General features: G+C 32.2%; 1 protein-coding gene and 1 pseudogene across 4 annotated transcripts; both read right to left on the bottom strand.

The window, feature by feature from the left end:
• Nucleotides 1-116: 116 nt before the first annotated feature.
• On the bottom strand, nt 117-6,669 carry LOC104767002 (uncharacterized). 4 transcript variants are annotated; one of them, XM_087502048.1, is made up of 14 exons: nt 6,358-6,669; nt 5,820-5,940; nt 2,559-2,671; nt 2,321-2,452; nt 1,949-2,184; nt 1,789-1,864; nt 1,591-1,677; nt 1,368-1,448; nt 1,220-1,252; nt 1,080-1,136; nt 765-806; nt 591-669; nt 434-504; nt 168-350 (listed from the first exon to the last, which is right to left on the bottom strand). In XM_087502048.1, the coding sequence occupies exons 1-14, from the start codon at nt 6,526-6,528 to the stop codon at nt 258-260; spliced, it is 1,392 nt and encodes a 463-aa protein (XP_087358174.1). In that variant the 5' UTR covers nt 6,529-6,669; the 3' UTR covers nt 168-257. The 4 variants fall into 4 exon arrangements, 3 of the variants coding, with proteins under 3 accessions (XP_087358172.1, XP_087358173.1, XP_087358174.1); XR_015591108.1 differs by lacking the exon at nt 5,820-5,940 and having other exon boundaries at nt 117-350; nt 1,368-1,459; nt 6,358-6,665; XM_087502046.1 differs by lacking the exon at nt 5,820-5,940 and having other exon boundaries at nt 117-350; nt 6,358-6,665.
• A 5,291-nt stretch (nt 6,670-11,960) lies between these two features.
• LOC109130758 (uncharacterized) lies at nt 11,961-12,396 on the bottom strand (annotated as a pseudogene).
• Between the last annotated feature and the right edge of the window lie 1,564 nt (nt 12,397-13,960).

Genomic DNA, 13,960 nt, shown 5'->3' with positions numbered 1-13,960 from the left:
CGTACTAAGATTTTATCATTGTTTTTAATATATTTTAATTTTATAACTAAACTCTAAATTTTATAGTTTCCCTATATGTTCCATTATTTTTCTACTAATTTGTTTTATCCGATTAGTTGGATTTGAACAACTTTATTATAAGAAAAAGGTGGGGGGGGGGTGAGAAAGGTGTCACACAAAGTTACCATATATATAAATTATCACATACTACAAAGCTATATACATTCTTCTCTAATATACTTGGTGAGTACTTGTAATCACACTTCGTCCCTTGAGGTCTTGTTACTTGCTTTGTTCAATGGTGGAGTAGGAACATCTTTAATAAATAGACTTTGAAAAAACCCAATCAACTGCGCATGCAAAGCATCTTGGTCCATCATAATATTTTAATCAAATAAAAAATATTGTAGATGGATGAGATAGCCACACGTACCGAGGACAAGGAGACGCAAAGAAGGCAGAATCCAGGGAAATAGAACGGTGCATTATCAGAAAGAAACAATGCTATATACATGAAACCAAAAGTTTAAATGTGTCAAAAGACATGAATAGAATTTAGTAGTCTTTTGTGTTCTTACGGCCTTACAAACCTGTCAATGGACTCAATGCAAATGGTCCCACGACTGCGCCAAAGGATCTCACTCCAGATATGCATCCTTGCACCTTTCCCTACAGAAATTCAAACAATATTCTTGTGCTCTTTTGTTTTTGTTTGAAATACTGATACCACAGAAACCCAGTATTCAATCTTTACTAGCTCTTACCTGTTCACCAGTTCCGACCTGTCTTGAGGCAATACCACAAACCTGCATCCCAAAATGTTCAAACTTTAAATTTTATAGAATCCGAATTTAAAACCATTTTGACGATGAATGTATTGGTCCATGTTTATAGATAGGCCACTCTGATTGCCAATATAACTTAAGAATTCTGCCTAATTCTCTATGTGAGATATTATTCATTATATATTACTCTAGGTCTTATTTCATTTCCGATGCAAGATTACTCACAAATTTTGTTAAGTATCAGGCAAGATTTAGAGTATTATAAATGACTGATTAAAAATAAAAATGTCTCACCGACGGAATCACAAACAAGGCTCCAGGAAGTACAAAGATCGTGGTGAAATAAGGAACCTGCGAAATCGAAAAAAAAAAAAAAAAGCAAAATCAAATTGAGATGGAACTTTGAATCATATCCCTAGTTTTGATTGACTCACCCATGGTGCCCAAGAAATGCTGACAATGGCCATCTGCATCACAAACCCCCAATATGACCCATTTCAATACTTCTATGTGACAAGATCAATTAATTATTTAAGGTATCAATAGAAACGTAAGTAAGAACTAAGAAATAAATATGCTTACGTTCAAGAATTGCATAAAAAGTCCTGTTGATAAAAGCTTGCGTTCTCCAATGGCAGATGCAAATCTTGGTAGTACAAACAGCTGAGAAAACACTAATACATATCAAATTAACTTAGAAGTTATTACAATATATTTAATTATAGTTATAAATACTATGTTCTTTTTTTTTGAATAATAATTATATATACTATGTTCATGATATAATCAATCTTAATCTATTTACTTGAGTGAAAGATCCAACGATGTTAAGCAACAATACGAGTTCAGCAAACTGTTTCTTGTCAAATCCAAAACGTGCTTTCAAAAAGTACTGCATATATAGTTAAAAAAAAAAAAAATCATACATATTAGTTCATTAAAAAAAAAAAACTAAATATGTAAAATAAGGAGTAAATATATAATATATATATATGAGATAAACCAAATAAGCAGACTCCAGTCCACTCTCTGAGAAACTGCTGAAGAATGTAATAACCAATGCTTGTACAAATATGGTGCTGCATGCATTAATAAAAACCATATCCAATCATTTACAATAATAATATACATGCATGAAGTACATAAATATGTATAAAATATACCTAGTCTTCATTAAGCTGATCATATCTTTCAATGAAGAATACTTCCTGTGAAAGACACGTGTTTTAATGGGTGTGTCGTTCAGAATCGGCTCTCCTAACATTCCGACATTGTTACTATCATGATCATCATCATGATATGCACCATCATGATGATCATCATTTTCATTATCGTTTAGCCTTTCCTTTAGGAAAAGTCTCATGTACACCAGACTAACGAGAAATGTTATAGCAGAAACCTTATTACTTCCAAAAAAAAGAAAACACGTTAGACTTTGGATCACATGAAAATTTAACTTTCTAATGAATTAATGTATAGTGATATAAACCAACAAAAAAATCAAAACAAAAAAAGTATAGTGATGATAAAAGTACCTGAAAATTCAAAGAGATGGGTAGAAAACGAGCAACTAGTTCTCCGAAAAGTCCTGCGATTGTTTGGATACCAGTTAAAATACCAAATGCTGATGTTCTTGCACTGCCTATACTGCCGTTAATATTTTCTGCCTGAACAAAAAAATTTCCTCAAAATGAATTTTATTTGAAGTAACCTGATAAAAAAATTAGATAACAGTATTTTATTATAAAACTACGATAATTTATTAAAATGTACCACATAAGCATAAGCGAGGACGGCGACGGTGCCTTGGCATACCATAGAGGTTACAATCTTGCTTATATAATACACATAGAAGAAATTTGTATCCCTTCTGTACCCTAAAATTACTGCCAAAATCAAATAATAAAATTATTTTCTTTTGATAATATGAGACATTATTATTCTATAAAGTAAGAATCAAACAATGGAATAGTTAATTTTTTTTTTGTCAACTATTTGGAATAGTTAATTTCTTTTTGGTTAATATTTGGCATAGTTAATTTATTTGGCAAGATAATTATAATTCTCTTATCTTTAATTTATGGCTCAGCTGCGAAAGATTGCAGGCAAGATAATACTACAAGTTTTTTGTATACATGACAGAGGAAGATACAAGGTAAAATACAATTTTAAAATTGTTTGGTGTTATGTAGGCAGATAATAAGTTTTAGAAAAAATAAATGTACTTACTAAATCGCATCACTTGTTGCCCTTTATTTATTTTCAATTTTTTAATTTTAAAGTTTAATTGATAATTATGCGACCATTGGAACAAAAAGCATGTCCAGGAATTCAGCTTATGTGACTTGTGAGTGTGTAAGACCATGACCATTGGTAGTTTTTCATATAATTTTTCGTAATTAAAATAAATAAAAAAAGAAAATAATAATATTATTTTATTGAAAAATGGGAGAATCGATATGACAAACCTTGAGAAATCAATGATATCCTCTCGTATGGTGACACAAGTCATTATCTTAATTTCTATATTTTATTCTAATAAACTAAATCTGCAAAACTTAAAAGCTTAAATTAATAGTTTATTTTTTTGTTATTTTTTAGTTTTATATTTTTTATAAATCATAAAATAAAATTAGTTTTCTAACAAGTTCCATTATGCATAATTTTATATTATATATTTATATTGTTTAAAATTAATATAAGTTGATACAATAAAAATATTTGTATGATTAAATAAATTATGAGAGTTGAAAAAAAAGTAGTATTGTGAAACTTTTACTAACTATATTAGTATTTATAATTTGATTATTGGTAATATGATAAATAGTATAAAATATAATTAATTAATAAAATTAAATATATTTAATAAATAATTTAATATATTTAAAAATTATTAATAATTTTTTATAATTTATGATAAAATGAAAAATAAGTTAACAAAATAAATATTAAAAAAATTATATAAAAATATTAAGTTATAATAAAATATTATTTTGATGAGAAACTCAAGTTTCTCACCAATGCACACACAATATTTATAAAGAGTTCTCAAAATTTTATGCATTAAAAAAATCAATATTTTATAATGAAAAGCTCAATTGATCTCTCACCAATGCATATGCTCTGAAGAATGAACGTACGAAAAAAATCCACGAAACTGTTTTCGTGTAAAATGATTAAGCCTTGTTTGTAACTGCGATTCAAAACCTTTTGGTAGTTAATTTATTTTCAGTTCTAAGACTGAAAAAAAAAAAATTTAGTTAATATCGATAGATCATAAAAGAGATATTTGCATCTATACCTATTTTCTTCCACTTTAATGACAAATACACATACTTTGTGCTACTCCTATATTTTTCCCCTTCAAAATTACATATTACTCTCTTACCAAACCAAACACATCTCAGCTTTCTCTCTCTCTTTTGTTATATTTTGTTTTCCTCTACTTTATTTTTTTTGTTGTAACACTTTAATTAGTTATTATCAAAAAATTAGATGTTCATTTTTATACAATATATTATAATTATATTTTATATATATTTTAAAATGTATATTGCTATATTTTTTTGAATTAGTATATTATACACTATCCATTTTTAGTGGAACATTTGTTACACTAAATTATGTTTAATGCAACTGGTCATCTACTTATTAGTGAACAAATGTTCAACTTTTTAGTTGAATTGTCACATTTTTAGTTGAATTGTCATATTTTTAGTTGAATTTTTTTTCGATGAAATAAGTTTTGTCCACTACAAAATGTAGAAATATCTGAACAATACCACTTAATAAATTTTATTATTGTTTGCATCAAAACATTTTTTTTATGAACATCCTAACATATCAACCAAACTATGACCACATAGATATATATATGATCAATGTGTTGCATCTCCGAGTCCATAGCCCAATAATTTCCTTTTAACTTGAACACCTCGATCATATATATCCATGTGGTCATAAGTTGGTGGATATGTTTGTATGTTCATAAAAATATATATTAAAAAAATGTTTTAATGCAAATAATAGTAAAATTCATTGAGTGATATTGTTTAAGTATTTCTTGTCATTATTTCATCAAAAAAAGTTCAACTAAAAATATAACAGTTCAACTAAAAAATTAAACATTTGTTCACTAATAAGTAGATGACCAATTAAATTAAACACAACTTACTATAAATGGTCATCCACTTATTAGTGAACAAATGTTCAACTAAAAATGGATAGTGTATAATATACTAAATGAAAAAAATATAGCAATATACATCTTAGATGTAGAAAAATATAATCATAATAGATTGTATAAAAATGAACATATAATTTTTTGATAATAACTAGCTAAAGTGTTATAACAAAGAAAAAAACAAAAAGAGATATAGAAAACCAAAAAATAAAGTAGAGTAAAACAAAAAAAAAACCAAAAAAAAAAAAACAAAAGATGAAAAGGACAAAAAGAATTGTGTTTATCACACAATCTTTCTCAGCTGTAACCCATAGGATTATAATTACTGAGCTTAAATCCAATGGTCAAGCAACAATATATTTTATCTCTACAGTTACACACTTATCACCTATGTCAGGAGCAAAACTGTCCGAAAATGAGTTTCTCCGTACAAAAAATATCAAAAAAGTATACCTTGCACTCAATGTAGGTCTACTTGCAAACATTTACACCAATAGTAGGTGTAAATGCAATTCTCTCTAGATAAAATTTCTGAGATCGATTTGTTTTTTTGTGTGTTGCCATTTAAACTAGTTGTATTTGTGAGGTGAACATTAGTAGTGGTAGGGAAAACGACGATACATGGGCATGTACATGTATTGAAGTGGGGTAAAGCTTCTTTACGTCCACATAATATTGTCCATATAGTTAAAGAATATATAATACATTGACGTACACGTATCTTATTCTTTTGGTGTTGGTTTTAATGAGTTAATATATTTAGTGCGTTATTTTCTTTGCGTCAGTCAGTTAGTCACTCCGCACAAATGATATGTAACAAAAACAAAAAGAAAATAGAGACAAAAGAAAACAAAACGGATCAGGAGGAATAATGGAGAGACACATAGGAACTGTGAGGATTGTTTTAATCCCATATCTGTCTGATAGATTCCCAATTACCGGCATCATTATCATTGTTCCAATCCCTATTGTCTTCAGTTTAGAAAAAAAAATCATATTAATTACATACAATGATTCTTAATTTGAATAACATGGTGTTACTTTTTGTATAAACAACTTAGTTAAAGATAGAAGAATCGTTATTACCACAAAAATCATTATATTTACTCTTTTTCAAAATTTTAATTATGATATGTGAAAACATGGAAGAATGCTGAGTAAAAGTCAATTTAGAAAAAAAAAAACTACTTTATTACAAGTAACTAAGATTTAGTTTGAAATATGAAAGAGAATATACTCTTTAAAAATATTTAGGATGAAAAAACACTCAAAGCCGATGCATCTGAATTATATTATACGTTCTCAATTTCAATTTAACAATCGAGAAAATGAAGATCAAAGGAGAGAGACTAATGGAAGTATAAATGTGTATGATGTAAAGCTTGGTACCACTTGTTGGAAACCAGTGAGGTAAACGGCCAGAGAACATGAGTCGCCTGGACCGGAGCACACGGCAGCGACGGCAACGTCGGTAACCACAGGTATTGCCATGAACTCGGCGAAGCCAGAAAGGAAGACCGTCATCAATATGTGCCTCAGCCCTCCAATTTCATTCTCCATCACCTAATACCTTATGTTTGCCGACTTCTCGAGTGAGAGAGAGAGAACAAAAAAACACAACAACACAAAGTGTTTAGAATTTTGTTTGGATTTTGATTTTCTACCACACTAAAGAAAAAAAGAAAAATGCTTATCACACATAATTACTAGTCACTGTCACTTATATATTGAAATTTGTCCGCGTTACAATTTTTTTTTGTAAAACTACAAAACCTTCGAAAGGTTTGTCCACTACGAAACCATCTATGATTAAATTCGTATCGTCGCAATCTGACAACGCGGTAATATGTGATTCTCAACACAAAAGCTGTCTATAGATTTGTCAACTTATTTTCTTATAGAATTAAATGGAACATATAAAGTAGTATCTAATTCGATTGCTGCATATTATCTACAAAAAATTAAAGCAAATGTGAAAAAGGGTTCTGCATATCCGAAATCAAAAATCACCCTAAATGAAAGCCAATGACCAAGTCTGATCTAGTCCAAGTGGTTCGAGTCTAACGCTTAGATATAACATAAAACTTGGGACCAGTGTTCGGATCTTTCTTGGTACCTTCCTCTTTCTCTCTAGCCAGCTGGTCCATGGGAAAGCTTGCTCTTGCTGTCCTTGTTGCTAGAAAGAAAAAATGAAAGCCAATTATTTAGAGACACCACCTTATTTTATTTTATTTTTTTCCTTTTCAGTTGTACAAATTAAAGTCCATCTTAACATGCTTTTGCCTTTTGATGTAGTATCTTTTTTTTCAATTACTTTATCAAACCACAAGCTTGCAATGAAATAACACACTAAGAATACACAAATAAGCTTAATCTAAACTTAAAGAGGAGATTGATTTTTAGTAACAAACTTACCTAATCATGAAACTTAAATCAAAACAAAAGAAAAACAAACTCAAAGCAAAGAAACACAAACTTTAATGGTTTAAATTCAATACTAACAAGCAAACCTTGAGAAAAGTTATGGACTTGAGAGATAGCTAATCAATCATCGATGTTCAAGCAAACAATCAATAACAATCATTAGGCTTAGAACACTTAAGTAAATTAATTCATTTCCATGATAAAGTCTCTATTCAAACCAAGTAATAATCAACAATTTTCAAAGGCTATCATTAGATGAGCATGCATTATAATCAAGTCTAATTACCACTAAACACCCTAATCATCAATTTCCATTGGTTAGGAATGTAAAGCTCTTGAAAAGTTTGGTTCAGGAATTTCATCAAAGACCTTCTGGACATGGAAATCCTAATATCTAGATTCAACCTTGATCATGGCTATCTAGCATTATAATCACTGAACAAGAAAGGAATCATGCAAATAAAGCCTTAAACATCAAAGATCAATCATCTATCTCCCTAATCTACCAAGCCCAAAGCTCTAAGAGATCTACTCACTCATGGTTATGATCACACAAAGGTAGAGGTTTGATCTTTGTGAAATCATAGTTAGAGACTGTAGATTAGAGAAAATAAAAAGAAATCACTATTCAGAACTTCAAAATAAACAAAGGATCCAACAAACTTAAGAACCCTAAAAATTGCATAAACAAAGATAAGATCTCTAGAATAGGTTTAATGTACTTATAGAGAGAGTTAAAAAGGAACCGGTCGGATCCGGTCAAGAAACATGGATCTTGGAGGAAAGCATCTCACATCAGGATAACAACGTCAATGCAAATGCATGATATATTTACGGATATATTGGTGTCTTTAGGACAATCCACATCAAGTTAGCAACGTCGATGCAAATGCCCGATGTATTTGCAGATAAATTGGTGTCTTCAGGAAAATCCACATCGGGGAGCCAACGTCGATGCAAATGGTCGATGTGTCTTCTCTTCCTTCTCTTTTTACTCCTTCACCATTTTTCTTGATTATTTTGTGACTCCAAAGCTTGATTCACCTTCTTCATCCTCTTTTTGCTCCAAAGCTCTCTAAATCCTTCACTTTCTTGCACATCTCCATTCCAGTGCCTGAGAACAACAACTTGATGCAAAATGCAACCTAAACAACCTAAATGTCAATGAATATGCATAAAACAGGAGAAAACCAGGCTCTAAAAACACACAAAAGTACATGATATCACCATTTCTTGGCACTTCAAAGAATAAAGTACTATCTTGATATCAGTCACATGTTAGGTACACTTATTTTTTTATGGGAAAAAGCCGAAAATCACCACATCTATTTTATATTTGGAAGTTTAATACCTAGTCTTTTTTGGTTGGAACTTTAATACATGTTTAATCTTTGTTGTCATAAAAAAGCTTTGTTTATTTTTTGTTGGTTTATTAGCACCTCGCAGTTAACAACCATTAATCGCTCTAACATAATCTCTAATGTGGGTTAAAATTTAACCCCACGTGGTTAATTAAACCAAACGAAAGACACTATTGTCCTTCACTCTTAGTTTTCCAAATCGATTTTGAAAGGGGAGAAGAACCCTAAATCACATTTCCCCCAAATCAATTTGGGAAAGAAAAACCCTAAATCTCATTTCTCTCAAATCAAACCCTAAGTCGATTATTCTTCTTCTTCTCTTCATCTTCCTCACTATTGTTTTCCAAATCGATTTGGGAAAGAAGAACCCTAAATCCCATTTCGCCCAAGTTGAACCCTAAGTCGATTTTTCTTCTTCTTCTCTTCATCTTCTTCACTATATATATTTGAAATCTAACGAGTTGATGGTTCTAGGCGTTTGATTACTTGTGGATTGGTGGTTTTGTAGCTAGATTGTAACCGGAGAGATGAGGTATGTTCTCGTAGATTTAATTTTAGGGTTCGCGAGTTTTTCTAGGTTGGACTTATGTCAATATCGAACATGTTTTAGAATAGTCTTATGGCTAATCTCTTTAATATGTCATTGTGCAGTGGTTTCTAGGAATTGAAACTCAATATCCATTTCAGAGGAGAAGTCATGTTGAAGGATGGATTGTTCGCCTACATTGGAGGAATCAAGCGAAAGATATGTTGATTGTTCTTAATCTGATGACATGGTCAATCTTCGAGGAGTTATACGCAGAGAATGGAGTATCGGATGAAATGGAACAAGTATGGAACAAGCTTCCACAAAAAAACATAGCTTCAACTAGAGTTATTGAAGAAGACAAATATTGTGGGATCAGACAGTTGTGTAGTGAAGCTATGATTGGTGGGGAAGTCGATATATACATCCAGCAAGCTAAGTCTGAATCTGCACCATGCCCTCTGTCTAAATATATTGAGCAGTGTGACGTTGAGGATGCGGAGGAATCTGATGAAGATATTGAAAGGGATACAACTGTCGAGGCTGTAGAAGAAAAGAGAGTAGAAAATCAAGGAGAGGATCCGATAGAGGAAGTTGTTCCTGCTGATCCTCTTTTCGTGCTTTTTATGAGGATATTAATAGAGAATCTGAAGGTGAGGGTCAAAATACTAACCAAACGGGTGAAGAAGCTACACGCCAAGCTGAACGTGAAGCTATAGAGAACATTTTCCATGAAGCTGAAGAGGATGAAGAATTTGAGAGGCAATGCATGGATTCTGAGCGTCCTGATTCTGCAAAGGATACATACGAAGAATGGGATACCTTTGGACGCTTTGAAAGAGAAATATCGAGAGCTAACTACTCCAAGGACAAACCACCTTACTTGTGGATAATAAAAACATTTCATAATGGTGACAATTTCAGGGATTAGCTATTAAGATATGTCTTGAAGATGAACTATGATGTGAAGTTGTGTAAGTTGGGTACTACACAACTGGCGGATATATGCAGTCATGAGAACTGTCGTTAGAAGATACATTGTTCTGTGGAGAAGCAGATACACAAATGGGTAGTCAAAACATATTTTGACACTCATAATCATGTTGTTAGTGGGAAAGCTAAGATGTTGAAGCAGGGTATGATTGAAATATTATTCAGAGATGAAGCAAAAAGAAGGCCGTCTTTGAGATAGACAGACATTAAGGATGACATTATGATGAGGTACACGATTTCTGTGTCTTAGTTGATATGTCAAAAAGCAAGAAGAATTGCATTTAATCTGGTGATAGAAACACAAAGACAACAATTTGCAAATTTATGGGATTATGAGGGTGAGCTGCAAAGGTCTAATGCGGAGACCCACACTGAGATTGTTACCATTTCTAAAGCTAATGGTAAGCAAAAATTTGATAAGTTCTACATCTGTTTTGAGAAGTTAAGGAGAACATGGAGGAATTGTTCTCGACCTATTATTGGATTGGATGGGGCTTTTTTGAAATGGGAATTGAAGGGTGAGATTCTGGCAGCTGTTGGCAGGGTGAGATTTCTCCGTGGCAAAATACGTACAAAGACAACATAGATCCTGTAATGGAGAAAGGTTATGGAGGAGAACATGTAAAGGGCTAATTGAATATCCCTGATAAGAGGAAGAAACGAGGGCGTCCAAAGAAGTTTAATAGGATAAAGGAGCCAGGTGAATCATCGACTAATCTAACAAAGCTTACTCGTGAAGGTAAATCTATGACTTGTAGCAATTGTAATCAAATGGGTCACAATAAGGGCACATGCAAAAATCAAGCTGCACAGTTAGCTCCTCCACGCAAGAGAGGGAGACCAAGGAAAAGTTTGGTAAGTAATCTAGCCTTGTGTTTTTAATATGATTTGAAAAACTAAGGTTATAACATCAGAGTTGTTATAGGTAAATGATGATCCATGGAGCATCCACAATGCACCAAAGAGGTGGAAGAGAGCTCAAAGCCAATCAACACCACATGTTTCTCAAATCCAATCAACACCATATGTTCCTCAAAGCCAATCAACACAACAACCACAAGTTCCACAACATTCAAGTGCTCCAGCTAACACAAGTGGTCCACGTAACACAACGTAACTGCAAAAGGACGTGCTCGTGAACGTCCTCCTGACCGTAAAAATGGAACAAGCAAGAGTTGTGGCAAGGGACGTGGTGAAGGGTCCGATGAACCTCCTAAACCGCCTATGTCTCCTTGGAATGATAAGGTGTTTGATGTTTGGCAACCTAAGAAGAAGTAGAAGAAGATTTGTATGTCTTTTGTTTGCTATATGGAACAAGCAAGAGTTGTGGCAAGGGACATGGTAAAAGGTCCGATGAACCTCCTAAACCGCCTATGTCTCCTTGGAATGATAAGGTGTTTGATGTTTGGCAACCTAAGAAGAAGTAGAAGAAGATTTGTATGTCTTTTGTTTGCTATCTAGGATCAATGTAGGATGTTGATTTGTTTTGGCCCCTTTGTTATGGTCGGATCCTTTTTTGCTTTTGGGGATGTTGGATCTTTATGTCTACATGACTCTTTCGGATAAATGAGATTAGGATAATTTGATTTCAAACATACAGTTGCCACTTACAACATAGAAGTTCATTTCACAACACAACACAATTAAAAACAAAATCTAAACAACAATGAAACCACCCCAAATATAACTTACTTCTTTCCCATTACAAGGATCATAACAATGACAACAATGTAACCTTCCCAAGACAGTAAGATAAATTGGCTAAGCATTTTTTCCTTCTCATTAGCTGTCATCACTTCATTTTCAAGCTTCTCCTTCTCTTCCTCGTGTTTGTTCACTAAATCATGGGAGGTAGTGTTGGAACCACTCACATTCATTGCCTTAAGAAATTATTTAAGTACCTTAACTTCATCTCTAGCCTCCAGTAAACTCACCTTCTGCCAACCGTATGGCTTGTCTTCATCTGCCCACCTAAAAAAAACCATGAACAACATACTTAAAGAATCTTCTACCCGGATTCTCATTTGTCCATGATTTTGCATGCGTCGTAGCTCTACCACATTTGTAAAGAGGACCCGAAATCCGATTTGAATTTGCGTTAGACCATGAACTTTGGCTCATCATTCTCACGATTAACCCAGGAAGAGAAGAGGAAGAACAAAACGAGTTAGGGTTCTCGATTTAGGGGTTCTGCAACTTGGGGAAAACTAAAAGTGAAGGGCAACAATGTCTTTCGTTTGGTTTAATTAACCATGTGGGGTTAAATATTAACCCGAGTTAGTGATTTCGTCAGAACCATTAACGACTGTTAACTGCAATGTGCTAATCAACTAACACAAAAATAAACGAAGCTTTTTATGAAAACAAATATTAAACCAGATAATAAAGTTCCAACAAAAAATATTAGGTATTAAACTTCCAAATAAAAAATAGATGGGATATTTTTTGGATTTTTCCCATTTTTTTATTACAACATAACATACCAACCCATCAGCCAAATCTCTGTATTTGTAGGAAGCCAGACTTGATTTCTAGTGTAATGGGTAGAATTATCATTTTCCTATAAACTATGGTCATTTCCATTAGATACACTATTTTTGTAAAAATAATAAAATCATTTAACCAAAAAAAAAAGAAAATAGCAATATCAATTAGAATTTCTAACATTCCAGTTAAGAGACTTCTTAAGATACCGAGTTTGTATTTTTGAACTTTATGATCAGTTGGAGTTTGATCAACATCCGATTAAAATTATGCAGGTGATGTGATACTCAGATTTAGGACTGAGCCAAAAAACTGGATCTGAAAACTTAACCTGGAACTCTATTGGATCAAATGTAATTGTATCTGTGAGTATTGATGTAGTATGATTCTCTAATCAATTAATATCAATCCACAAATTTGCAAAGATTCACACACAAAGAATACACAATAAAGCTTAATCTAATCTTAAACAAAAATTTGATTTATGTAACAAACTTAACTAAGCAAGACAAACAAATTGTAAAAGCTCAACAAATAAACCAAGTAAGAAATACAAAATCAAGTCAATAATAACTAAAGGAGAATCTCAGTGTTAAGGTAATTGATTAGGAGTGAGATAAAAGATGGATTATGGAGTATCAAACAACTTTAACTAAGCAAGATCCTTAGGCCATAGAACACTAAGCAAGACTAACACATTTCCATGACATTAATCAATCCCTTTACTAATCAATCAATTATCAACTTCTTCCAAAGGCAATTAAATGATCAATAAGCATTACAATCAAGTCTATCTAGCCACTAATTACCCTATTCAATAATTTCCAAAGGTAAGGAATGTAAAGCACTTAAAATTTTTGCTTCAAGAAATTCATCAAACACCTTCTGGGCATGAAATTCCTAAAGTCTAGAATCAACATGATCAAGGCTGATCTAGCTTTATTAGCAACCAATAAGCAAGGATCTAAAGCAATATAACCATAAAATCCATAACCCAACTCCTAAATCATCCTAATCTACCAAAACCCAAAGACTCTATAAGACTACTCAATCATAGTTATGATTACACAAAGGTAGAGGTTTTGTAGTGACCCGCATTAAAGGATACGAACCCGAATAAAAATTTCGCTGAAAAGACCGGAAAGAACTTGGAAAGAAGGAGAAGGAAAGATAATGGAGAACGACCAGGAAAATTTCGGAGGAA

Source organism: Camelina sativa, chromosome 19 (assembly GCF_030686135.1).
Source record: "Camelina sativa cultivar CO46 ecotype springtype chromosome 19, ASM3068613v1".
Taxonomy (NCBI): Eukaryota; Viridiplantae; Streptophyta; class Magnoliopsida; order Brassicales; family Brassicaceae; genus Camelina; species Camelina sativa.
Note: the sequence above shows the minus strand (reverse complement) of the source record. Positions and strands in the feature narration are given on the sequence as shown.